The 26,053-nt window shown below is 43.1% G+C and overlaps 1 protein-coding gene across 2 annotated transcripts in view; it reads right to left on the reverse strand.

Annotated features, from left to right (window-relative positions):
* The window catches only part of LOC139540235 (bcl-2-like protein 13), a 41,010-nt gene extending 15,544 nt beyond the window's left edge, over window positions 1-25,466 (reverse strand). Inside the window, exons 1-6 of one of the 2 annotated variants that reach the window (XM_071343904.1) lie at window positions 25,280-25,466; window positions 23,801-23,980; window positions 8,211-8,318; window positions 7,893-8,049; window positions 2,523-2,595; window positions 1,670-1,798 (exon numbers count right to left, since the gene is read on the reverse strand). In XM_071343904.1, the coding sequence (XP_071200005.1) occupies window positions 1,670-1,798; window positions 2,523-2,595; window positions 7,893-8,049; window positions 8,211-8,318; window positions 23,801-23,918 (585 nt within the window). In that variant the 5' untranslated portion in view covers window positions 23,919-23,980; window positions 25,280-25,466. The remainder of the gene's footprint in view (window positions 1-1,669; window positions 1,799-2,522; window positions 2,596-7,892; window positions 8,050-8,210; window positions 8,319-23,800; window positions 23,981-25,279) is intronic. The other variant, XM_071343905.1, reaches the window with a different exon arrangement.
* Window positions 25,467-26,053: the final 587 nt, after the last annotated feature.

The raw sequence follows: 26,053 nt of genomic DNA on the forward strand, positions 1-26,053 counted from the left end.
AGTGCTTCCCTGAGCAGGGTCAGAAGCCCAGAAAGAGTCCCCCCACAAAAAAGAGAGCGAGAGACAAAGGGAGGGAGGAGTGGAGAGAAAGAAGTTGTAGCGAAGTGGAGCCACACACACACACACCGCTGTGACAAAATGACAGTAACGGAGCTTTAACTTCACACCACAGGAGGAGTTCCCACTGGCGTGTCATACCCACCCCCTCTACTCCACTCTCTCCCTCCCCCTGCAGTCCCAGCTCTAGCCTATGGACCATCCCTGACATAGCAGTGGGAGTGTGGCAAAGTTAGTATTAGCAGAAGTGAGTCAGGAAGGATGCATCAGAGATGGTCATGGTATGTTATCCCTTTACTGCCCCACAGCAATTCTTATTCTCGCCACAAGACAAGGACAGCTGTGTTTTTTTCTTTTCCCTAGGGCTTGTTACTGTAATGAATAGGCTACACAGTATCTGTATTGATAGCAGAACCACTTCTACATGGTGCCGTTTAAGATTAGGGAGGGCGATTTGTCCTTATGAGCATGGCATTATTTTCATTAGAGCACATTGGATGGCTCATTTATATTCCATTCACCCAGTTCAATGTAACATGGATAGGTTTAGGCTTCTACATGATACTCACATTTGCCCAATACCCATCATGGAGGTTGCTACAAACTACCCCACAAATGAACGTTTATAACATAGGTGCACAGATTGAGACAAATTGGAATAATCAAGGTTGACAGAGTGTGACAAATTCAATACTGACTTGCACACTCTTGCCTGCATCTAGCTGATCTGGGGTGTAATCATTAGTCCAAACAGTTTCAAAATGTTCCATTCTGCAACTAAAACAAGAGTTTATTTTGGACAAATTCACTTAGGTCCCTCCCAGTTTAGTTCCGTGTGCTTCCGTTTAAGAAATGTTTGGCAACAGAATCAGCGGAATGAATACACCCCTGATCACACAGTTCACTTTCATAGCAGCCACATACAGCGTCATCACTTTGCTCATTGTATAATTCCTTCTATGCACTCTCCTCCTCTCACCTTTTCCCTTCGCCTGTGGACATCACAACAGCTGTCTGTGACCAGGTGCAAAAACCTCTAAACGCCAAACCGTCATACCATAAACGCAAAACAGCCTACGTTGTCACCATATTAACGTTAGTCAACAAACTAGAACTAACACATTAGTAAACCCACAATCACACAGTACAGTAAGCACTTTAATAGGTTACACCAGCAGGCCCCGGTGGCAATAAATGAATAAAACACAAAAGCTTACCTTGACTTGGAAGAATTGCAGTGTTGGATAGCCTTAGCATGCTAGCTAACATAAATAACATCACACTCGGAGTCAAGTTGTTGAGTAGGCTAAATTAGCTGCATTAGCTAAGTGAGTGAAAGGTAAACTAAAGACTTGTCTCTCTCCCTCTCGTTCTTTCTCTGAAATACCCTTATAGCCAGTCTCTCAACAATGACTAAATGCCCTTATAGCCAAACATGTACAGTGGATCTCTGGCGCCCTCCTCAGGCTATAGTGTGTTGTGAAAAGAAACAGCAGCCAACAGGTCAAGGCTGAAACATTAATCTGCTTGAACTTTGCATAAGATATGAATAAGTGGTTCATTCTTGGCTTGTTCGCCGTCCCATCCCTCCCCTTGTCCAGTGTCCACTCACCCATCCTCCCTGCCGGATGATGTAGTCTGCCTCAGCCTCCTCCAGGAAATTGACCCCCAGAGGAAGCAGGGTGGCCAGGATCTGTCCTTCTCCCTGTAGGGCCTGCAGCAGCACTAAGGGCACCAGCACCTGGGGACAGTGAGGGCAGAGTGTCAGGCCCAGTTCAAGACACTACCCAAAAGGAACCAGGATGGGTCAAATCAAAATGATGATGGTTCCACCAGGACTTTCAAAAAGGCTAAGGGGAGCTTCCACCACACATCAGATTTACGGCTGGCACGGTAATTGTATCATCATGTAACCGACGATAATGAATGAAGACAGTCATGAAAAAAAATCTTTCATAACAGTAAAAATAAAATAATCCAATGTTATTAATCAACATCATATTCAAGTCGACAAACTTTACCCAAAAGCAGCAAAGTAGTTTGGCTTACATCTAACAACAGATAAGGAGAGACGAGATAGAAGTATCTAGTTTTAGAATTTTGTGTTGTGAACTAAACAGCTGACTGAAGGCGGGACATATAGATGAGGTCCGTTTGTGATAACATGGACTCTTACGTGATTAAACTTTGTTGCTCGTTTCAGCAAGGTGTTGTAGCAAACCAGTCGTCGGTTGCCTTTGTGTGTCTTTTTTGCTATTCAAAACAATAAAACGGTGACCGTGGTCAATTGGCTGACAAATAACCGTCATTCCAAGTTCCATGATCGTCACAGCCCTAATCAGATTCCTTAGGATCTGCAAACACCATAGTCCTAAGAGCTAGGGAAAGAGCTTCTAGGTTGTTTCTGAACTAGGCCTAATAGGTTGTCAGGCAGTAACAGCAGGTGCACAGTAGAGATCCCTCACCTTGGTCCAGCCGCTCTGCGTGTGGCAGGAGACGTCTTGTGCTGCTTCTCTGAAACGCTCGTAGTCCAAAGGCCTGCCAAACGAACACACAGTGATCATTCGTCAATGACCTTGAAAGTAACTTGAGAAATGCATGCGTCACAGAAAGATGGTTTATAAATATGATTAAGATCATTTAGAAAAACACACACATTCCTAGCCTGTGATATGAGTAATGTCCTTACATTTCTGTAACTTGAGAAAATTAACCGGAAGCTTATATGCTAGTTTGGTGTCATTAATTAAACCTATATTGAGTGTTCCTTAGAAGAGGGCTCCCGAGTGGAGCAGTGGTGTAAGGCACTGCATCTCAGTGCAACAGGCGTCACTAGAGTCCCTGGTTCGAATCCAGGCTCTCACATCAAGCTGTGATTGGGAGTCCCATAGGGCGGCGCACAATTTGGCTGGTGTAGACAGTCATTGTAAATAGGAATTTGTTCTTAACTGACTTGCCTAGTTAAAAAAGGTTAATAATTTATTTATAAAAAATACATTCGATCATTAAAAGCACAATAAAAAACTGAAGTAGTCATGCAATACAACCTTTCACAAAAGGTCCATGTGCTGTTCTGAACTTGCTAGACAGGAACACTTTCCCTAAGACAGTATTGAAAGGCACCATCAACTCCACCTTGACTTTAGGCCTACAGTACAGGTGAGCCAGAGACGCATGCATATTTATGCTGATGAGGCTACCCAGGCACTGATGTGCTGTCTGTATTCAAGTACTCTTGAAGGCACTGACACGCATGTCTTTTCCCAACGAAAATGGTCATCTACCAAACTAATTGGTTTCAACAACGTAGGGAAAACAGCAATACACAGTTTACTAAATCTGTTCTTTTAAAAAGGGTGAACAGTGAACTCTACAACTGGCTACTCATGCTGCATGCACACACAATGAGAGAATGTTAGGCTAGATGTACACCAGAGGAGAACTGACCCCTCTCATTGAAGCCACAAAGGTCAAGGCAGACTCCAATACTGCAGGCATTGTTTTCATAAAACAGGATCCCCATTATAGTAAATGGGAAGATGGCAGTCTTCATGGATAAAACAATAAAAAGCATCCTGGTACCAATAATTGCTTCTCTTACACCAGATGTATGTCCTTGAACCGTCTATTTTAAAGTCGCACACAGAGTAAGTTATGATAATTTAGTAGTACAACAGCTAGCTCCAAGTCTTTATACAGTTGAAGTCAGAAGTTTACATACACCTTAGTCAAATACATTTAAACTCAGTTTTTCACAATTCCTGTCATTTAATCCTAGTAAAAATTCCCTGTCTTAGGTCAGTTAGGATCACCACTTTATTTTAAGAATGTGAAATGTCAGAAAAATAGTAGAGAATGATTTCAGCTTTTATTTATTTCATCACATCCCCAGTGGGTCAGAAGTTTACATACACTCAATTAGTACTTGGTAGCATTGCCTTTAAATTGTTTAACTTGGGTCAAACGTTTTGGGTAGCCTTCCACAAGCTTCCCACAAGAAGTTTGTTGAATTTTGGCTCATTCCTCCTGACAGAGCTGGTGTAACTGAGTCAGGTTTGTAGGCCTCCTTGCTCACACACGCTTTTTCAGTTCTGCCCACACATTTTCTATAGGATTGAGGTCAGGGCTTTGTGATGGTCACTCCAATACCTTGACTTTGTTGTCCTTAAGCCATTTTGACACAACTTTGGAAGTCTTTGTCCCCACGTGCAGTTGCAAACCGTAGTCTGGCTTTTTTATGGCCGTTTTGGAGCAGTGGCTTCTTCCTTGCTGAGCGGCCTTTCAGGTTATGTCGATATAGGACTCGTTTTACTGTGGATATAGATACTTTTGTACCTGTTTCCTCCAGCATCTTCACAAGGTTCTTTGCCGTTGTTCTGGGATTGATGATTTGCACTTTTCGCACCAAAGTACGTTCATCTCTAGGAGACTAAATGCGTCTCCTTCCTGAGCGGTATGACGGCTGCGTGGTCCCATGGTGTTCATACTTGTGTACTATTGTTTGTACAGATGAGCGTGGTACCTTCAGGCGTTTGGAAATTGCTCCCAAGGATGAACCAGACTTGTGAAGTCTCCAATGGAGCCCGGATCTCAATCCCATTGAGCACGTCTGTAAGCTGTTAGTGTCTTAAGGACCGTTTTGGGAGTTATTTGGATTGTCTTTGAAAGACAGGGTCCTGAAAAAGGGACATTTCTTTTTTTGTTATGTGTGTGTATATATATACAGTGGGGAGAACAAGTATTTGATACACTGCCGATTTTGCAGGTTTTCCTACTTACAAAGCATGTAGAGGTCTGTAATTTTTATCATAGGTACACTTCAACTGTGAGAGACGGAATCTAAAACAAAAATCCAGAAAATCACATTGTATGATTTTTAAATAATTAATTTGCATTTTATTGCATGATATAAGTATTTGATCACCTACCAACCAGTAAGAATTCCGGCTCTCACAGACCTGTTAGTTTTTCTTTAAGAAGCCCTCCTGTTCTCCACTCATTACCTGTATTAACTGCACCTGTTTGAACTCGTTACCTGTATAAAAGACACCTGTCCACACACTCAATCAAACAGATTCCAACCTCTCCACAATGGCCAAGACCAGAGAGCTGTGTAAGGACATCAGGGATAAAATTGTAGACCTGCACAAGGCTGGGATGGGCTACAGGACAATAGGCAAGCAGCTTGGTGAGAAGGAAACAACTGTTGGCGCAATTATTAGAAAATGGAAGAAGTTCAAGATGACGGTCAATCACCCTCGGTCTGGGGCTCCATGCAAGATTTCACCTCGTGGGGCATCAATGATCATGAGGAAGGTGAGGGATCAGCCCAGAACTACACGGCAGGACCTGGTCAATGACCTGAAGAGAGCTGGGACCACAGTCTCAAAGAAAACCATTAGTAACACACTACGCCGTCATGGATTAAAATCCTGCAGCGCACGCAAGGTCCCCCTGCTTAAGCCAGTGCATGTCCAGGCCTGTCTGAAGTTTGCCAATGACCATCTGGATGATCCAGAGGAGGAATGGGAGAAGGTCATGTTGTCTGATGACACAAAAATAGAGCTTTTTGGTCTAACTCCACTCGCCGTGTTTGGAGGAAGAAGAAGTATGAGTACAACCCCAAGAGCACCATCCCAACCGTGAAGCATGGAGGTGGAAACATCATTCTTTGGGGATGCTTTTCTGCAAAGGGGACAGGACGACTGCACCGTATTGAGGGGAGGATGGATGGGGCCATGTATCGCGAGATCTTGGCCAACAACCTCCTTCCCTCAGTAAGAGCATTGAAGATGGGTCGTGGCTGGGTCTTCCAGCATGACAACGACACGAAGCACACAGCCATGGCAACTAAGGAGTGGCTCCGTAAGAAGCATCTCAAGGTCCTGGAGTGGCCTAGCCAGTCTCCAGACCTGAACCCAATAGAAAATCTTTGGAGGGAGCTGAAAGTCCGTATTGCCCAGCGACAGCCCCGAAACCTGAAGGATCTGGAGAAGATCTGTAGGGAGGAGTGGGCCAAAATCCCTGCTGCAGTGTGTGCAAACCTAGTCAAGAACTACAGGAAACGTATGATCTCTGTAATTGCAAACAAAGGTTTCTGTACCAAATATTAAGTTCTGCTTTTCTGATGTATCAAATACTTATGTCATGCAATAAAATGCAAATTAATTACTTAAAAATCATACAATGTGATTTTCTGGATTTTTGTTTTAGATTCCGTCTCTCATAGTTGAAGTGTACCTATGATAAAAATTACAGACCTCTACATGCTTTGTAAGTAGGAAAACCTGCAAAATCGGCAGTGTATCAAATACTTGTTCTCCCCACTGTATATATATATACTCCCAAAACATTCGTTAAGACACTAACAGCTTACAGACGGTAGGCAATTAAGGTCACAGTTGTGAAAACTTAGGCCTAAAGAGGCCTTTCTACTGACTCTGAACACACCAAAAGAAAGATGCACCGGGTCCCTGCTCGTCTGCGTGAACGTGCCTTAGGCATGCTGCAAGAAGGCATGAGGACTGCGGATGTGACATGTTGCAATGTCCGTACTGTGAGACGCCCAAGACAGCGCTACAGGACGGACAGCTGATCGTCCTCGCAGTGACAGACCACGTGTAACAACACCTGCACAGGATCAGTACATCCGAACATCACACCTGCGGACGGCAACAACACCAGGAACGCACAATCCCTCCTTCAGTGCTCAGACTGCTTGGCGCTGTTGTAAGGCAGGTCCTCACCAGACATCACCGGCAACATCGCCTATGGGCACAAACCCACCGTCGCTGGACCAGACCGAACTGGCAAAAAGTGCTCTTCACTGACGAGTCATGGTTTTGTCCCACCAGGGGTGATGGTCGGATTTGCGTTTATCGTCGAAGGAATGAGCGTTACAGCGAGGCCTGTACTCTGGAGCAGGATCGATTTGGAGGTGGTGGGTCCATCATGGTCCGGGCGGTTGTCATTGCAGGCAATCTCAACGCTGTGCGTTACAGGGAAGACATCCTCCTCCCTCATGTGGTACCCTTCCTGCAGGCTCATCCTGACATGACCCTCCAACATGACAGAGCTCCACCTATACTGCTCGTTCTGTGCGTGATTTCCCGCAAGACATGATTGTCAGTGTTCTGCCATGGCCAGCGAAGAGCCCGGATCTCAATCCCATTGAGCACGTCTGGGACCTGTTGGATCGGAGGGTGAGGGCTAGGGCCATTCCCCCCAGAAATGTCCGGGAACTTGTAGGTGCCTTGGTGGAAGAGTGGAGTAACATCTCACAGCAGTCCATGAGGAGGAGATGAACTGCAGTACCTAATGCAGCTGGTGGCCACACCAGATACTGACTGTTATTTTTTATTTTAACCCCCCACCCCCTTTGTTCAGGGACACATTATTCAATTTCTGTAAGTCACATGTCTGTGGAACTTGTTCAGTTTATGTCTCAGTTGTTGAATCTTGCTATGTTCATACAAATATTTACACATGTCAAGTTTGCTGAAAATAAATGCAGTTGACAGTGAGAGGACGTTTCTTTTTTTGCTGATTTATTTTATATTCCCGCAGGAGGCCTTTTGGTTAAATAAATAAAAAAGTACCCTGATACTCAATGAAAGGGGTAACACTGTGCTAGCCTGCAACGTCACTTCCTGGAATAGCTCAAACTGCGCGTGTTATGCCTACATAAATTGCCTACATGAGACGCCATCTTAACCAACCTCCTTGGCTTCAAATGCTCTATCGAGTATTCACATTGAAATGAATGGTGCCACGTGATCGATGGTTTTGTCCATTCATAGATTGTTATTGGTGTATACTGCAGAACAGACACTCACGCACTGAGGAGTGTGTGTACAGCGGAGGCCAGGTGTGTGTCCAGGTCTCTGGCCACCCGGTCGCCCAGAGCAGCAAGGCAGTCCTCGATGGAGCTCTCTGGGTTGGCAGGGCTGAACACTGGAGACATGTGGCAGTCGAAGCCTGTACTGGAGAAGGCTGCAAACACACACCCAATCATTTCTTTAACAGTCCCAGACTCGGTTGTACAAAAACACAGCATGATGAGTCGAATGACCCAACTATTAGCATGCTCAGACGTCTGTGTTGTGAGGGCATACAATATCTGTGTGTGTGTGTGCGCGCGCACATCCTCTTACAGGCTGAGATCTCGTCTTCCAGTTGCCTCAGCTCTTCCTCTATCTGTCCTTTCATCACTCTGTTCCGCTCGCTCTCCATCTCTCTGTCCACAGCATACTGGTCATCTCCTGGAAGGGAACACAACACCCTGATACTCAGCTAACAGTCACATGTGACATATTTACAATCAATGACATCATTATCTATGTTTCCACTTTTCCAGTGATGTTTTTTGGTCGACACTTAGAAAGTTGTCATAGAAAACAGACGAGACAATTGCCTGCTACGGTATGTTTCCACTGAACGGAAAAACAGCTGGACGTCAGAAATAAAAAATATATACATCTTTTTTTTTTAAACACTTCAGCAAAAATCTAGCGTCTAATAAAAATTATTTGGTTAGAGGTTTCCATTATCCAAATTGCGCATTAGTAAATTGGTGACAGCCTGTATGCCTTCCCTCCTATTCTTTTCATGTCTCAGGTATATTGCCATATTGTAATATTTGTGCCAACTTATCGCCACAGTCCATATGGTGAAACTTGCACTCCAGTAGACCTGAAATACAGAGACACACAAAAGTATGAACAACCCTTCAAATTAGTGGATTCAGCCATACTCATTGCTACAGGAGTATAAAAAAATATTTTAAAAACAAGCACACAGCCATGTATGTATGCATGTACAGTGCATTTGGAAAGTATTTAGACCCCTTGACTTCTTCCACATTGTCAAGTTAGCCTTATTCTAAAATGTATTAAATCGTTAGTCCCCCCTCAATCTACACACAATACCCTATAATGACAAAGCAAAGACAGCTTTGTTGAATTTTTGCAAATGTATTAATAATAAACATTTACATAAGTATTCAGACCCTTCACTCAGTCCTTTGTTGAAGCACATTTGGCAGCGATTACAGCATCGAGTCTTCTTGGGTATGACGCTACAAGCTTGGTACACCTGTATTTGGGGAGTTTCTCCCATTCTCTGCAGATCCTCACAAGCTCGGTCAGGTTGGATGGGGAGCGTTGCTGCACAGCTATTTTCAGGTCTCTCAAGAGATGTTCGATCGGGTTCAATTCGGGCTCTGGCTTGGCCACTCAAGGAACTTCAGAGACTTGTCCCGAAGCCACTCCTGCATTGTCTTGGCTGTGTGCTTAGGGTCATTGTCCTGTTGGAAGGTGAACCTTCATCCCAATCAGAGGTCCTGAGCAGGTTCCCTCCAGATATGACACTTGGAATGCAGGCCAAAGTGCTCAATCTTGGTTTCATCAGACCAGAGAATCTTGTTTCTCATGGTCAGAGTCCTTTAGGTGCCTTTTGGAAAACTCCAAGCGGGCTGTCATGTGCCTTTTACTGAGGAGTGGTTTCTGTCTGGCCACTACCATAAAGGCCTGATCAGTGGAGTGCTGCAGAGATGGTTGTACTTCTGGAAGGTTCGCCCATCTCCACAGAGGAACTCTGGAGCTCTGTCAGAGAGACTATCAGGTTCTTGGTCACCTCCCACGATTGCTCAGTTTGGCCGGGCGGCCAGCTCTAGGAAGAGTCTTGGTGGTTCCAAACCCCTTCTATTTAAGAATGATGGAGACCACTGTTCTTGAGGACCTTCAAAGCTGCAGAAATGCTGTGGTACCCTTCCCCAGATCTGTGCTTTGACACAATCCTGTCTCGGAGCTCTACGGAAAATTCCTTCGACCTCATGGTTTTTGCTCTGTCAACTGTGGGACCTTTTAATATAGACAGATGTGTGCCTTTCCAAATCATGTCCAATCAATTGAATTTACCACAGGTGGACTCCAATCAAGTTGGATGATGAATGGAAAAAGGACGTACCCGAGCTCAATTTCAAGTCTCATAGCAAAGGGTCTGAATACATCTGTAAATAAGGTATTTGCAAACATTTCTAAAAGCCTGTTTTCACTTTGTCATTATGGGGTATTGTGTGTAGTTTGATGAGGATTTTTAAAATATTTTTTATCCATTCTAGAGTAAGACTAACGTAACTAAATATGGAAAAAGTGAAGGGGGTCTGAATACTTTCCGAATGCACTGCAGGTATGTAAGTATGTATGAATTCTCTATGGCATAGTTGTACATTTTTTGGTCCTTAAATAAAAGAAAGTATACCAGTTTCATTCATCACAGATTTTCTTTAACCAGTTTTGGCCTTTAACGCAGGCACGTTCCTTACCTTCTTCCACTTGCTTCTTACATTTTTGCGGAAATGCTGCAATTAGTTGCTTGTCATTTTGGACAGAGCAGACATTTCCATATATTTTTGTTAGCTGCATGTGTGACATAACTCAACCAGTCCTATTTATGATTATTGTAATCTTCGTAATTTACAAAACATTTATTGTTTAACCATAGGGTTGCAAAGGGTCGTAAACTTTCCGGTAAATTTCCGGGATTTTTCAGAAAATATTCCATGGAAGTTAAGCCTGGGAATTTGGGGAATTTTGCTTAAATAATTTTTTTTTCATCAAGTTAGCTTATAACAGTGATTTTCTTTTGTGGGATACACAAGGCAATTCTAGATCATGTGCATATTTTGGTAAAACTATCCCCAATTCAAACTCCTTCCATTTAAAGAACAGCGTACATGTTGGACACCAAGTATACTGGCAAGAGCATCCTGTCTGGTGCAGAGATCAACAACTACCTTTAAAACAGGTAGTTAGGTAAGGACACAAGCAAATAAGTAAACTGGGATATGACTAAAGACTTAAATCAGGGTGATTTTTCCACAAATAGGCAGGTGTTGTCCTTTCCATGGTAGCGAGATCTTATTTTTTTACTAACCTTCTATTAACATATACTGTAATAAGAATGTATTATTTCAGAATATGAAAACCGTCAGACCATTTTATTGGTAAACTACCCGGTAACGTAAAAGTCGTATTTTTTTGTGATCCAATACGTAAAATAGTACACTTATCAATTTGGTTGTAATCCAGAAAGGTTAGAAAAATAACTAGATCCTCAGGCTGTGGAAGGATGCAAATTGTTGATTTAAAAGAAACCATGAATCCGAGTACAATGACCCCTTTGATTTTAAGTCGTGGATTTTTAGCCCCTTGATATTATAGTTGGATCTGATTTTAATAGCTAACATTGATGGTCATATAAAATAGTTATGCCGATAGTGGACAACTTTGTTTTACTCCGACAGTTAAATACTTTAAGTAGCCATTATTTACCATTTTACACATAGGGTTACTACACACACACGTATGTGGACACCCCTTCAAATTAGTGGATTCAGCCATCTCAGCCACACCCGTTGCTGACAGGTGTATAAAAATCGAGCACACAGACATGCAATCTCCATAGACAAACATTGGCAGTAGAATGGCCTTACTGATGAGCTCAGTGACTTTCAACATGGCCAAGTCATAGGATGCCACCTTTCCAACAAGTCAGTTCATCAAATTTCTGCCCTGCTAGAGGTGCTCCGGTCAACTGTAAGTGCTGTTATTGTGGAGTGGAAACGTCTTGGAGCAACAATGGCTCAGCCGCGAAGTGGTAGGACACACAAGCCCACAGAACAGGACCGCCTAGTGCTGAAGCACGTAGAAATCGTCTGTCCTTGGTTGCAACACTCACTATCGTGTTCCAAGCAACATCAGCACAAGAAGTGTTCGTCGGGAGCTTCATGAAATTAGTTTCCATGGCTAAGCACACAAGTCTAAGATCACCATGCACACTGCCAAGAGCCGACTGGAGTGGTGTAAAGCTCGCCGCCACAGGACTCTGGAGCAGTGGAAACGCAGTCTCTGGAGTGATAATCTCGCTTCCTCATCTGAAAGTCCAATGGACGAATCTGGGTTTGGCGGATGCCAGGAGAACACTACCTGGCCGAATGCATAGTGCCAACTGTAAAGTTTGGTGGGGGAGGAATAATGGTCTGTAGCCATTTTTCCATTGTTTGGGCTAAGCCGGTTAGCTCCAGTGAAGGGAAATCTTAACGCTACAGCATACAATGACATTCTAGACGATTCTGTGATTCCAACTTGTGGGAACAGTTTAGGGAAGGCCCTTTCCTGTTTCAGCATGGCAATCCCCAGTGCACAAAGCGAGGTCCATACAGAAATGGTTTGTCGAGATCAGTGTGGAAGAACTTGACTGGTCTGCACAGAGCCATGACCTCAACCCCATTGGATGCTTTTGGGATGAATTGGAACACCGACTGCAACCCAGGCCTAATCGCCCAACGTCAGTGCCAGACCTCACTAAAGCGCGTGGTTGAATAGAAGCAAGTCCTCGCAGCAATGTACCAACATCTAAAGGAAAGCCTTCCCAGAAGGAGTGATGGCTGTTTTAGCAGCAAAGGGGGGACCAACTCCATATTAATGCCTATGACTTTGGAATGATATGTTCGACGATGTACTTTTGGCACATTATGTCAGAAAATGCCTTATAAATTCTAAAGCCTTGGTTAAAAACAAGTTGTCATCCAATAGGCTTTGATTACACTTCCACTATGCTCGCAACATGGAAATTCTGTAAGAGTAATATATATGCCAATTATTTGATGGTCCGACCGCATTCTGTTCCCCATGAACACTTTTGGTGCCAGCGAAAACGATGTAAGTAGTCAAGACGACTAGCTTGATTGAGCCTCCACCACAGTTTGAACATTCGGATCAAAATTACTGTTAATTAATATCACCCCTTTTGAGTTTCGTTGCACTATCCACCCCCCCACAAGCTCAGATGTTCAACAGTTTCTCCAACACCGATCCCAACTCAAGAGTAGACTTAATGTATGCATGTGCATGCAGTTGTAGCTGTTTAAGAAGGCATGCCAAATTGAGCAAGAATGGGGAGATTTGATTAACCAATGTCTAGTCCTAACTGATGTATGCTGGATACAGCCCTTTCCCCCGGAACACACACACTCGCTGGTCCCCCATTGTGACAATGTTCAAGCACCTCTGTGCAGTCAGACCATTAAATTAATTTGTGCCGCCAGGGCCACAATAATTTGCCCACTCTCTGACTGTCAGTGTGACCCCCCTCCCTATACGGCACCACAACAAACCTGCCAACAGAGGGACGCCCACCAAAACTCATAGACCAGGCAAGGAGGGCATTAATCAGAGGCAACAAAGAGACCAAAGATAACCCTGAAGGAGCTGCAAAGCTCCACAGCGGAGATTGGAGTATCTGTCCACAGGACCACTTTAAGCCATACACTCCACAGAGCTGGGCTTAATGGAAGAGTGGCCAGAAAAAAAGCCATTGCTTAAAGAAAAAAAAATAAGTAGGCACATTTGGTGTTCGCCAAAAGGCATGTGGGTGACTCCCCAAACATATGGAAGAAGGTACAGATAAAACTAAAATTGAGCTTTTTGGCCATCAAGGAATATGCTATGTCTGGCACAAACCCAACACCTCATCTCCACAGTGAAGCATGGTAGTGGCATCATCGTGCTGTGGGGATGTGTTTCATTGGCAGGGACTGGGAAACTGTTCAGAATTGAAGGAATGATGGATGGCGCTAAATACAGGGAAATTCTTGAGGGAAACCTGTTTCAGTCTTTCAGAAATTTGAGACTGTGGCGGAGGTTCACCTTCCAGCAGGACAATGACCCGAAGCATACTGCTAAAGCAAAACTCAAGTGTTTTAAGTGGAAACCAATCCAATTGAGAATCTGTGGTATGACTTTAAGATTGCTGTACACCAGCAGAACCTATCCAACTTGAAGGAGCTGGAGCAGTTTTGCCTTGAAGAATGGGCAAAAATCCGAGTGGCTACACGTGCCAAGCTTATAGGAGACATACAAAGAGACTTGCAGCTGTAATTGCTGAAAAAAGGTGTCTCTACAAAATATTGACTTTGGTGGGTGAATAGTTATGCACGCTTAAGTTTTTTTGTCTTATTTCTTGTTTGTGTCAAAATAAAAAATATTTTGCATCTTCAAAGTGGTAGGCATGTTGTGTAAATCAAATGATACAAACCCCCCAAATAAATACATTTTAATTCCAGGTTGTAAGGCAACAAAATAGGAAAAATGCTAAGTGGGGTGAATACTTTTGCAAGCCACTGTACCTTATTTCATTAACGTAGGGCTTAATGCTCCTGAAGTAATCTATTCAAAATCAAATATTCTTCTTTGCCATTATTTAGTTGTGATATGGTTCAGTCAGCCAGATGCACAGTGCAAACATTAGTTATGTGCAGAACCTCTGTTACTGACTATATGGTGTAATAACTGCAGTCCACAAATGTACACATGCTGTAGGCCTATGTAATGGTTTACAGGGAGGTTAGAAGGTACCAATTTTTTTTAAACTGTACTCTATGGAGACCCACCTACACAGAGCAAAGTTAAACCTTTGTTCAATGCTCATCACTATGACAGTCACACTTACAAGGCAAAGTAGCAGCAACGCACTCCATCTCCACTGAGTGTAGGCCCCTCTCAGGTGTGGATATTAAATATACACCAATTACCAAACACAGCAGTCATGGATGGATTGACATTAGAGTATGCTATAGGCCATCGGGGACAAACAGCACTGAGATGTACATATCATTAAAACATGTAGTGAATGTACACACTCCCTTTTCAAGCTGCTCTCTCCTCCCTCACCTTCTCCTCCTCTCTCTAGCAATACACGCTCTGCTCTCATTGCGGGCTTACAGGCCCAGATGCACACCACTCATTCACACACACACTGGTGAATTATTCACAACATCCATTGCATGTTGCTGGGGGCAGGCAGAGACCCACATGACAGGGCACACACAGCCCTCCCTCCCGGTACTCCTCCACATCTCTCCAGCCCGCTCACTGGTTAGGAAACAAACAATGCAGCCACTCAGCCAGAAAGGACCGTGGGAGGGGGCGAGTGTGATGCAGAGAGATTTCATTGGGCCGCTGTGGATGATGCTCGGTCAGTTCACACTGCCTCTGAAGCGGATTTGGTCAACTCCACTATGCTGTTAACTTGACAGTTATATGACTGGGCCCAAGGCTAGCCTCCTCCTGCTCTCATTTGTTTGGAAGCAAGCAGCACAGCTAAAACAAGGCATCTGCCAACACGCAATTTCTCCTTAGATAAAGTGAGAATGGTTTGCTCAAGTCCATTGTCAAGAATTAAATAGAACTGATCAACTAGCGGTACTCAAATACTGTACTTATTTCTAGGAAAGGGATGTGTCAAAGGGAGGCAGGACTCTTTATCCAGGTAACGCTGTCTAATGCCTAGTACATCAGCCAATTTCCACACATCAAGCGTCTCATTCCCCCTTAAACCCTCTGCTGGCCGCTCACACATGAACTCACTCAGTGAGAAGCAATGAGGCTCCCTGTTGGTTTTCCCAGCCAGGCTAGGTGCTGGTTCAGCAGTCCGGCCTGTGCCTCTCTTTTCTCTTGACCGGTGGCGTGTGAGTAATGCTACGGGGATTGCACACGACAGGCTGTCAGAACAAGGAGTGGGCCGAGCGGAAAGCAGGGATCAGGCACTCGTCTCCACATTACCCACTCCGGTCGAAAGGAAATACGGAGGTCCAGCTCTTCCTGTCAGAGCAAAAAGGTCTTTGCCTTTCATAGAGAACAGTCAGACTTGTTCTTTAACCATGGCAATCACATGGGGCACATGCCAGACCTCAGAGAACCCCAGACCACTGCTCCTACAGGGCTGTCACACCGTCCGTAGTTAGAGCAGGTCAGGCTAGTTAATGGAGGAGTTTGTAATGGTTCCATTTTGTAGATCAAACCATTTCCCACCCTAACGCCAGTGACTGTCAACTAGGTTTGGACGATGTCAACCTCTGTCCTATCATGGTTATATTCTCATAAAACATTGTGATATACCATAGTATCACCCCCTATTGGCCAACCCCCTAAAACATTTTGGGAATAAAAATTGTAATATACAAAAACTGCTAAAACCAAAGTTGTGCTATAGCGTGAAATTGCATGCAACAACTAGATGAATCATGTTGAATCTGCTCCTTTAATTCTCTATCTCCAACGCACTAGACAACCAGTTCTTATAGCCTTTAGCCGTACCCTCATCCTACTCCTCCTCTGTTCCTCTAGTGATGTAGAGGTTAACCCAGGCACTGTAGCCCCCAGTTCCACTCCTATTCCCTAGGCGCTATCATTTGTTGACTTCTGTAACCGTAAAAGCCTTGGTTTCATGAATGTTAACATCAGAAGCCTCCTCCCTAAGTTTGTTTTATTCACCGCTTTAGCACACTCCGCCAACCCTGATGTCCTAGCCATGTCTGAATCCTGGCTTAGGAAGGCCACCAAAAATCCAGAAATGTCCATCCAACTACAACATTTTCCACCAGGATAGAACTGCCAAAGGGGGTGGAGTTGCAATCTACTGCAGAGACAGCCTGCAGAGTTGTCATGCTATCCAGGTCTGTGCCCAAACAGTTCGAGCTTCTACTTCTAAAATTCCACCTTTCCAGAAACAAGTCTCACCGTTGCCGCTTGCTATAGACCACCTTCTGCCACCAGCTGTGCCCTAGACACCATATGTGAATTAATTGCCCCCCGTTTATCTTCAGAGTTTGTACTGTTAGGGGACCTAAACTTGGATATGCTTAACACCCCGGCCACCCTACAATCTAAGCTAGAAGCCTTCAAATCTCACAAATCATCAAGGAACCTACCAGGTAGAACCCTAAATACGTAAACAGGCAACCTCATAGACATCATCCTGACCAACCTGTCCTCTAAATACACCTCTGCTGTTTTCAACCAGGATCTCAGCGATCACTGCCTCATTGCCTGCGTCCGTAATGGGTCCGCGGTCAAACGACGACCCCTCATCACTGTCAAACGCTCCCTAAAACACTTCAGCGAGAAGGTCTTTCTAATCGACCTGGCCTGGGTATCCTGGAAGGATATTGACCTCATTACGTCAGTAGAGGGTGCCTGGTTATTCTTTAAAAGTGCTTTCCTCACAATCTTAAATAAACATGCCCCATTCAAAAGAAATGTACAACTAAGAACAGATACAGCCCTTGGTTCACTCCATACTTGACTGCCCTTGACCAGCACAAAAACATCCTGTGGCGTATTGCATTAGCATCGAATAGCTCCCGCGATATGCAACTTTTAACTTCTTATGGCTGGGGGCAGTATTGAGTAGCTTGGATGAATAAGGTGCCCAGAGTAAACTGCCTGCTACTCAGGCCCAGAAGCTAAGATATGCATATTATTAGTAGATTTGGATAGAAACTCTGAAGTTTCTAAAACTGTTTGAATGAAGTCTGTGTATAACAAAAACCTGAGAAAAAATCCAACCAGGAAGTGGGAAATCTGAGGTTTGCCTATCCAATACACAGTGTCTATGGGGTCATATTGCACTTCACAAGGCTTCCACTAGATGTCAACAGTCTTTAGAACCTTGTTTCAGGTTTCTACTGTGAAGGATGAGGGAATGAGAGCTGATTGAGTCAGGGGTCTGGCAGAGTGCCACGAGCTCACTCAGGCACGCCCCCGTGAGAGGTAGCTGCGTTCCTTTTCGTTTCTAAAGACAAAGGAATTCTCCGGTTGAAACATTATGGAAGATGTATGTTAAAAACATCCTAAAGATTAATTCTATACATCGTTTGACATGTTTGTACGAACTGTAATGGAATGTTTTGACTTTGTCTGGCCTGCGCGTCATGAATTTGGATTTTTTAACTAAACGCGAACAAAAAGGAGGTATTTGGACATAAATGATGGACTTCATCGAACAAAACAAACATTTATTGTGGAACTGGGATTCCTGGGAGTGCATTCTGATGAAGAACATCAAAGGTAAGTGAATATTTATAATGCTACTTCTGACTTCTGTTGACTCCACAACATGGCGGGTACCTGTATGGCTTGTTTTTGTGTCTGAGCGCCGTACTCAGATTATTGCATGGTGTGCTTTTTCCTAAAAGTTTTTTTGAAATCTGACACAGCGGTTGCATTAAGGAGAAGTTTATCTAAAGTTCCATGTATAACACTTGTATCTTTTATCAATGTTTATTATGAGTATTTCTGTAAATTGATGTGGCTCTCTGCAAAATCACTGGATGTTTTGGATGCAAAACATTACTGAACATAACACGCCAATGTAAACTAAGATTTTTGGATATAAATATGAATTTTATCGAACAAAACATACATGTATTGTGTAACATGAAGTCCTATGAGTGTCATCTGATGAAGATCATCAAAGGTTAGTGATTCATTTTATCTCTATTTCTGCTTTTTGTGACTCCTCTCTTTGGCTGGAAAAATGGCTGTGTTCTTCTGTGACTAGGTACTGACCTAACATAATCGTTTGGTGTGCTTTCGTCGTAAAGCCTTTTTGAAATCGGACACTGTGGCTGGATTTACAACAAGTTTATCTTTAAAATGGTGTCAAATACTTGTATGTTTGAGGAATTTTAATTATGAGATTTGTTGTTTGAATTTGGCGCCCTGCAATTTCACTGGCTGTTGTCAAGTCGATCCTGTTAACGGGATCTCAGCCGTAAGAATTAAGGGAAGTTAGGAACCAATATACACAGGCAGTTTGGAAAAGCTTGCCTTTGCTTTCCTAACAGAAATTTGCATCCTGTAACACAAACTCCAAAAAGTTCTGGGACACCGTAAAGTCCATGCCCACTGCACTGAGGTTAGGAAACACTGTCATCACCGATAAATTTACGACAATCGAGAATTTCATTAAGCATTTTTCTACGGCTGGCCATGCTTTCCACCTGGCTACGCCGGGCAACAGCTCTGCACCCCCACAGCAACTTGACCAAGCCCCCCCCCCCCCCCATTACTCCTTCACCTAAATCCAGATAGCTGATGTTCTGAAAGAGCTGCAAAATCTGGACCCCTACAAATCAGCCGGGCTAGACAATCTGGACCCTCTCTTTCTAAAATTATCCGCAGCAATTGTTGCAACCCCTAGTACAAGTCTGTTCAACCTCTCATATCATCGGAGATCCTTAAAGATTGGAAAGCGGCCACGGTCATCCCCCTCTTCAAAGGGGGACACACTCCAGGCCCAAACTGTTACAGAACGATATCTATCCTACCCTGGCTATCTAAAGTCTTCGAAAGCCAAGTTAACAAACAGATCACCAACCATTTCGAATCCCACCATACCTTCTCCGCTATGCAATTTGGTTTCCGAGCTGGTCATGGGTGCATCTCAGCCACACTCAAGGTCCTAAACGATATCAGAACCGCCATCAATAAAAGACAATACTGTGCAGCCGTATTCATCAACCTGGCCAAGGCTTTTGACTCTGTCAATCACCACATTCTAATCAGAAGACTCAAAAGCCTTGGTTTCTCAAATGACTACCTCGCCTGGTTCACCAACTACTTCTCAGATAGAGTTCAGTGTGTCAAATCAGAGGGCCTGTTGTCCGGACCTCTGGCAGTCTACGGGGGTGCCACAGGTTTCAATTCTCTGGCCGACTCTTTTCTCTGTATACATCAATGATGTCGCTCTTGCTGCTGGGGATTCTCTGATCCACCTCTACGCAGACGACACCATTCTGTATACTTCTGGCCCTTCTTTGGACACTTAACAAACATCCAGACTAGCTTCAATGCCATACAACACTCCTTCCGTGGCCTCCAACTGCTCTTAAATGCAAGTAAAACTAAATGCATGCTCGTCAACCGATCGCTGCCCGCACACACCCGCCCGTCTAGCATCACTACTCTGGATGGTTCTGACTTAGAATATGTGGAGAACTACAAATACCTAGGTGTCTGGTAAACTCTCCTTCCAGACTCACATTAAGCATCTCCAATCCAAAATGAAATCTAGAAATCGGCTTCCTATTTCACAACAAAGCATCCTTCACTCATGCTGCCAAACATACCCTGGTAAAACTGACTATCCTACCGATCCTTGACTTCAGCGATGTCATTTACAAAATAGCCTCCAACACTCTACTCAGCGAATTGGATGCAGTCTATCACAGTGCCATCCGTTTTGTCACCAAAGCCCCATATACTACCCACCACTGCGACCTGTATGCTCTTGTTTGCTGGCCCTCGCTTCATATTCATCACCAAACCCACTGGCTCCAGGTCATCTATAAGTCTTTGCTAGGTAAAGCCTGGCCTTAGCTCACTGGTCACCATAGCAGCACCAACCCGTAGCACACGCTCCAGCATGTATATTTCACTGGTCATCCCCAAAGCCAACTCCTGCTTTGGCCGCATTTCCTTCCAGTTCTCTGCTGCCAACAACTGGAACGAATTGCAAAATTCACTGAAGCTGGAGTCTTATACAGTTGAAGTCGGAAGTTTACATACACTTAGGTTGGAGTCATTAAAACCACTCCACAAATTTCTTGTTAACAAAATACAGTTTTGGCAAGTCGGTTAGGACATCACTTTGTGCATGACAAGTAATTTTTCCAACAATTGTTTACAGACAGATTATTTCACTGTATCACAATTCCAGTGGGTCAGAAGTTTACATACACTAAGTTGACTGTGCCTTTAAACAGCTTGGAAAATTCCAGAAAATGATGTCATAGCTTTAGAAGCTTCGGAGGGGCTAATTGACATTTGAGTCAATTGGAGGTGTACCTGTGGATGTATTTCAAGGCCTACCTTCAAACTCAGTGCCTCTTTGCTTGACATCATGGGAAAATCAAAAGAAATCAGCCAAGACCTCAGAAAAAAAATGGTAGGCCTCCACAAGTCTGGTTCATCCTTGGGAGCAATTTCCAAACTTCTGAAGGTACCACGCTCATCTGTACCAACAATAGTACGCAAGAATAAACCCCATGGGACCACGCAGCCGTCATACCGCTCAGGAAGGAGACACGTTGTCTCCTAGAGATGAACGTACTTTGGTGCAAAAAGGGCAAATCAATCCCAGAACAACAGCAAAGGACCTGCTGAAGATGCTGGAGGAAACAGGTACAAAAGTATCTATATCCACAGTAAAATGAGATCTATATCGACATAACCTGAAAGGCCTCTCAGCAAGTTAGAAGCCACTGCTCCAAAACCGCCATAAAAAAGCAAGACTACGGTTTGCAACTGCACATGGGGACAAATATCGTACTTTTTGGAGAAATGTCCTCTGGTCTGAGGAAACAAAAATAGAACTGTTTGGCCATAATGACCATCGTTATGTTTGGAGGGAAAAGGGGGAAGCTTGCAAGCCGCAGAACACCACCCCAACCGTGAAGCACGGGGGTGGCAGCATCATGTTGTGGGGGTGCTTTGCTACAGGAGGGACTGGTGCACTTCACAAAATAGATGGCATCATGAGGATGGAAAATGATGTGGATATGTTGAAGCAATATCAGTCAGGCGTTCAAGCTTGGTCGCAAATCGGTCTTCCAAATGGACAATGACAATTTTTGTGGCAAAATGGCTTGAGGACAACAAAGTCAAGGTATTGGAGTGGCCATCACAAAGCCCTGGCCTCAATCCTATAGAAAATGTGTGGGCAGAACTGAAAAAGCGTGTGCAAGCAAGGAGGCCTACAAACCTGACTCAGTTACACCAGCTCTGTCAGGAGGAATGGGCCATAATTCACTCAAATTATTGTGGGAAGCTTGTGGAAGGCTACCCGAAACGTTTGACCCAAGTTAATGTAAAAGCAATACACTCAATTATTATTTGGTAGCATGTAAACTTCTGACCCACTGGGAAAGTGATGAAAGAAATAAAAGCAGAAATAAATAATTCTCTACTATTATTCTGATATTATACATTCTTAAAATAAAGTGCCGGTCCTAACTGACCAAAAACAGGTTATTTTTACTAGGATTAAATGTCAGGAATTGTGAAAAACTGAGTTTAAATGTATTTGGCTAAGGTGTATATAAACGTCCGACTTCAACTGTATATAGATTTTTCTATTGTGTTATTGACTGTACGTTTGTTTATCCCATGTGTAACTCTGTTGTGTTGTTTCTGTCGCACTGCTTTGCTTTATCTTGGCCAGGTCGCAGTTGTAAATGAGAAGTTGTTCTCAACTGGCCTACCTGGTTAAATAAAATTGAAATAAATAAAATAAATGTTGTTGAAAGTGCTGGCAAATATTTTCTAAAACAATTTTCTGGTGGAGATCCAGCATGGATCGCTCACATGGAGAAAACTGACAGTCAACTGACGAGGAACAGGCCTTACTGTAATGAGTTAGTTTATAAAAACATGGGCTGGATAGAAGCGAAGTCTACCATCTTCAGAAATTGATAATAATTGCTTTGCCTCATCCTCCTCTCTTAATAGGCTATTGTTTATCATCTCTAATAAAGCTGTGATTGAGACCAGCCTATAAGACTCCGACTTCCATTCTTGCTCTTTTTGAAAGTGGCAACTTCAGGACAATAGTGCCTTCTTAGGCTATTAGAATATTTGGGAAATAGGTTTCTGTTTATAAAACTTTAAATGTGTCTTAAAGCTTTTATAATAGGCCTAGTATGAGGATAGGTTATTGGCCATTTGGTTTTCAACCTCACATGGATGGATTTTCCTGCCCCTCACGTATTATTTCTTTCTTAATAAGCTTAAACTTGTCAAATCGATTTTTCTATATTGATATGGTTTCGTCTCTCATGATTAGTCCCCTGGCCCTATTACGTTTTAGGCTATTCAAACAACTCTGTTCAATGCATTCATTGTTTGATCGGGAGAAAAAGCATACATGGATGAAAGCGTAGCCTAGCCCAAAGTAATATTGAATGGAGAAGGGAATATTGACTAGGTTTTTGAAAACAACTAAACAGAATATAGTTAAGGAGTGTCCATTATAAAAACAAATAGGAATAGGCAGATTACTCTGAATGTTTTTAATTTGATATATTTCACCTTTAGTTAACCAGGTAGGCTAGTTGAGAACAAGTTCTCATTTGCAACTGCGACCTGGCAAAGATAAAGCAAAGCAGTTCGACACATACAACACAGTTACACATGGATTAAACAAACATACAAACAATAATACAGTAGAAAAATCTATATACAGCATGTGCAAATGAGGTAGTATTCGGAATGTCCCTTGTGTGCTGCACTACTCCATTCTTTACTGCATGTTGCCAATCATCGTTGATAGATGATACCGTTGTAATATCGCCCAACCCTACTGTCAACATTACTAGATTCTGTTCTGTCTCCACATAACTAGGGTAGAGATACCAACATGCTTGGAAGTGGTGCCAACACAAGCTGCCCATCCATTCTGTAAAGGCATGGTAGGACTCCAGGAAGCTTCGATTGACACATGCGTGCTGACCATGTTTGTGTGACCTCCCAGAATTAGGACAAGAAAAGCCTAACAGTCCACTAGCTCAACCCAGGCAGAATACAGAACAGCCTCTGTACTAAAGCTACTGGGCAGGTTTTCAAGCCAGAGACCAAGACAGCAATTACATATTTCTAATGAGAGCCAATGAAAAGGGGGATGGGCACTGGCAGGCAATCTGTATAGACGGTGTCTGCACCCCAATTATTTACCGAAGTGGGCACTCGTACACGCTCTCGCATTGGTATAAACAAAAATGCTTACACCAATTTTAAATACATGGTGGAGAGTGTGCTAGTGGTGGAGAATTGGGAACGGGAAGCAGCCCATCCATAAATCCTGATTTAGTGTGAGTGGTAAGGGGGTGCAGCCTGTCCCTTACCTCCGCCAGCAGTGGACAGTAGCTGGGAGGGGGGAAGGAGGCCCAGGTAGTTGAGGACAATGTACTTAGTCTCATAGTGGAAACCCTCAGGCACAGAGGTGGAGCACAAGGCAGCCATTGAAGAGATGCAGGGTCAGACTCTCAGGCACATGCAGTCAAATGTGGAAAAATATCAAACTTCTGAAAGTAGGAAGAAAAGCACACTGGTTATTACAGTCAAGGTATCTAGTAAGAGCATATATGGGTGTAAGGTCAGAAACAAAGTAGGAAATCTACAAATAAAGCACTGTGCACATTTCATCCAGTCATGAGGCACAAAAACACATGGTCAAAACTACTTTTTGGATTGCATGTATGGGGATGACACCAGAAGCAGAGACAAAGCCCGAGGCACCAACAACTCAACATCTGTTCATTAACAGCATAGCCTGGCCACTATCTGGCCACTTCATCCAGAAGGCGAGGTCAGTACAGGTGCATCCAAGCAGGGACCGAGAGACTGAAAAACAGCTTCTATCTCAAGGCCATCAGACTGTTAAACAGCCACCACTAACATTTAGCGGCCGCTGCCAACAAACTGACTCAGCTCCAGCCACCTTAAAAATGGGAATTGATGGAAATTATGTAAAAATGTACCACCAGCCACTTTAAACAATGCCACCTAATATAATGTTTACATACCCTACATTACACATCTCTTATGTATATGTATATACTGTACTCTATATCATCTACTGCATCTTGCCATCTTATGTAATACATGGACCACTAGCCACTTTAAACTATGCCACTTTATGTTTACATACCCTACAGTACTCATCTCATAGGTATATACCGTACTCTATACCATCTACTGCACCTTGCCTATGCCGTCTGTACCATCACTCATTCATATATCTTTATGTACATATTCTTTATCCCTTTACACTTGCGTGTATAAGGTAGTAGTTGCGGAATTGTTAGGTTAGATTACTTGTTGTTATTACTGCATTGTCGGAACTAGAAGCACAAGCATTTCGCTACACTCGCATTAACATCTGCTAACCATGTGTATGTGACTAATAAATTTGATTTGATTTGATTTGACTATCTCATCATACCATTCATATCATGGTACGACTGCAATGATGCACTGCAACTACAAACTCGAGGCAATTTTTTGCATGAATGATATGATAGCTACATTTTCAGTAGACAGTGTATCCAAACACAAAGCACCTTTCACAACACACATTGGGCATGAACCATCAAGTTGTTACAGTATTTAGTCAACATTTGAGTACTGTTCGATACCCGCGATAATCGTTAGCTAATTCAGCTAGCTATAGCTAGTGTACTACTCACTACACAATGTCAGCCTACACTGAGCGTACTAACCTAAAAAAGCAGGGTCCGTTAAAGATCAATATGGCACTACAATTGAAGAGAAAGTTCATTATCGTAAAGACACACTATCTTAGACTATGACACACGACTTACTCGTTTCCAGAGGCAAATGCAGTCCTGACAAAGGCACGTGTTGAGCAACAAAACTTGAAACACGTTCCACACACTAGTACCGGTAGTAACAAAACAGTTATGGATGTCACCAGGGTATGTCGAGTTTTTTTTATCTCGGTCCTTTCCAACAAAAACTTGCCACGCACGTCTCTAATTTAGGGGCTGGGTAGCCATCATGAGGATAACATGCGCCTCAGTTTATTTAAGTTAGCTGATTAATTTATTAATTGCATAAACACACTCATGGTATACAACAAAATGCTCATATGCTTGTTGTATTTATAATATGTAAAAAAAGGTGTCATATCATGTATTTTGATTATCCACCCTGTTATCATCAAATTAAATTATTAAATTATCATCAAATTATTTCTCAATTAAATTAGCTAGTGTATTTTGATGTTCTAGCGCCTGAGCAAAATAAAGTTCAATTAAATTGTGCAAATTTCTTAATAGGAAAAAACTCCAATACAGTAGATATGAATATTGTACTTTACAGAAAGAAATGTAGCTATCATATCATTCATGCAGACCAAAAATGAGAGTTGTAACTAGGGTTGCCAGGTCAACGCTTTTTGGGACCAATCAAAAAAGACAACAAGGCCTGAAAACTAGCCCAACATTTCTTTTCGCAGCAAGAGAGGAGTTGCCACATTTATCCAATAGGTGTCTTCATAATGACAATGTAAAAACAACTGGTAAAATTGCTTTACCTTTTTCTCTGCATTTCTCTCTTTGTTATTGGTTCATCAA

This window comes from Salvelinus alpinus, chromosome 15, assembly GCF_045679555.1.
Source record: "Salvelinus alpinus chromosome 15, SLU_Salpinus.1, whole genome shotgun sequence".
Classification (NCBI taxonomy): Eukaryota; Metazoa; Chordata; class Actinopteri; order Salmoniformes; family Salmonidae; genus Salvelinus; species Salvelinus alpinus.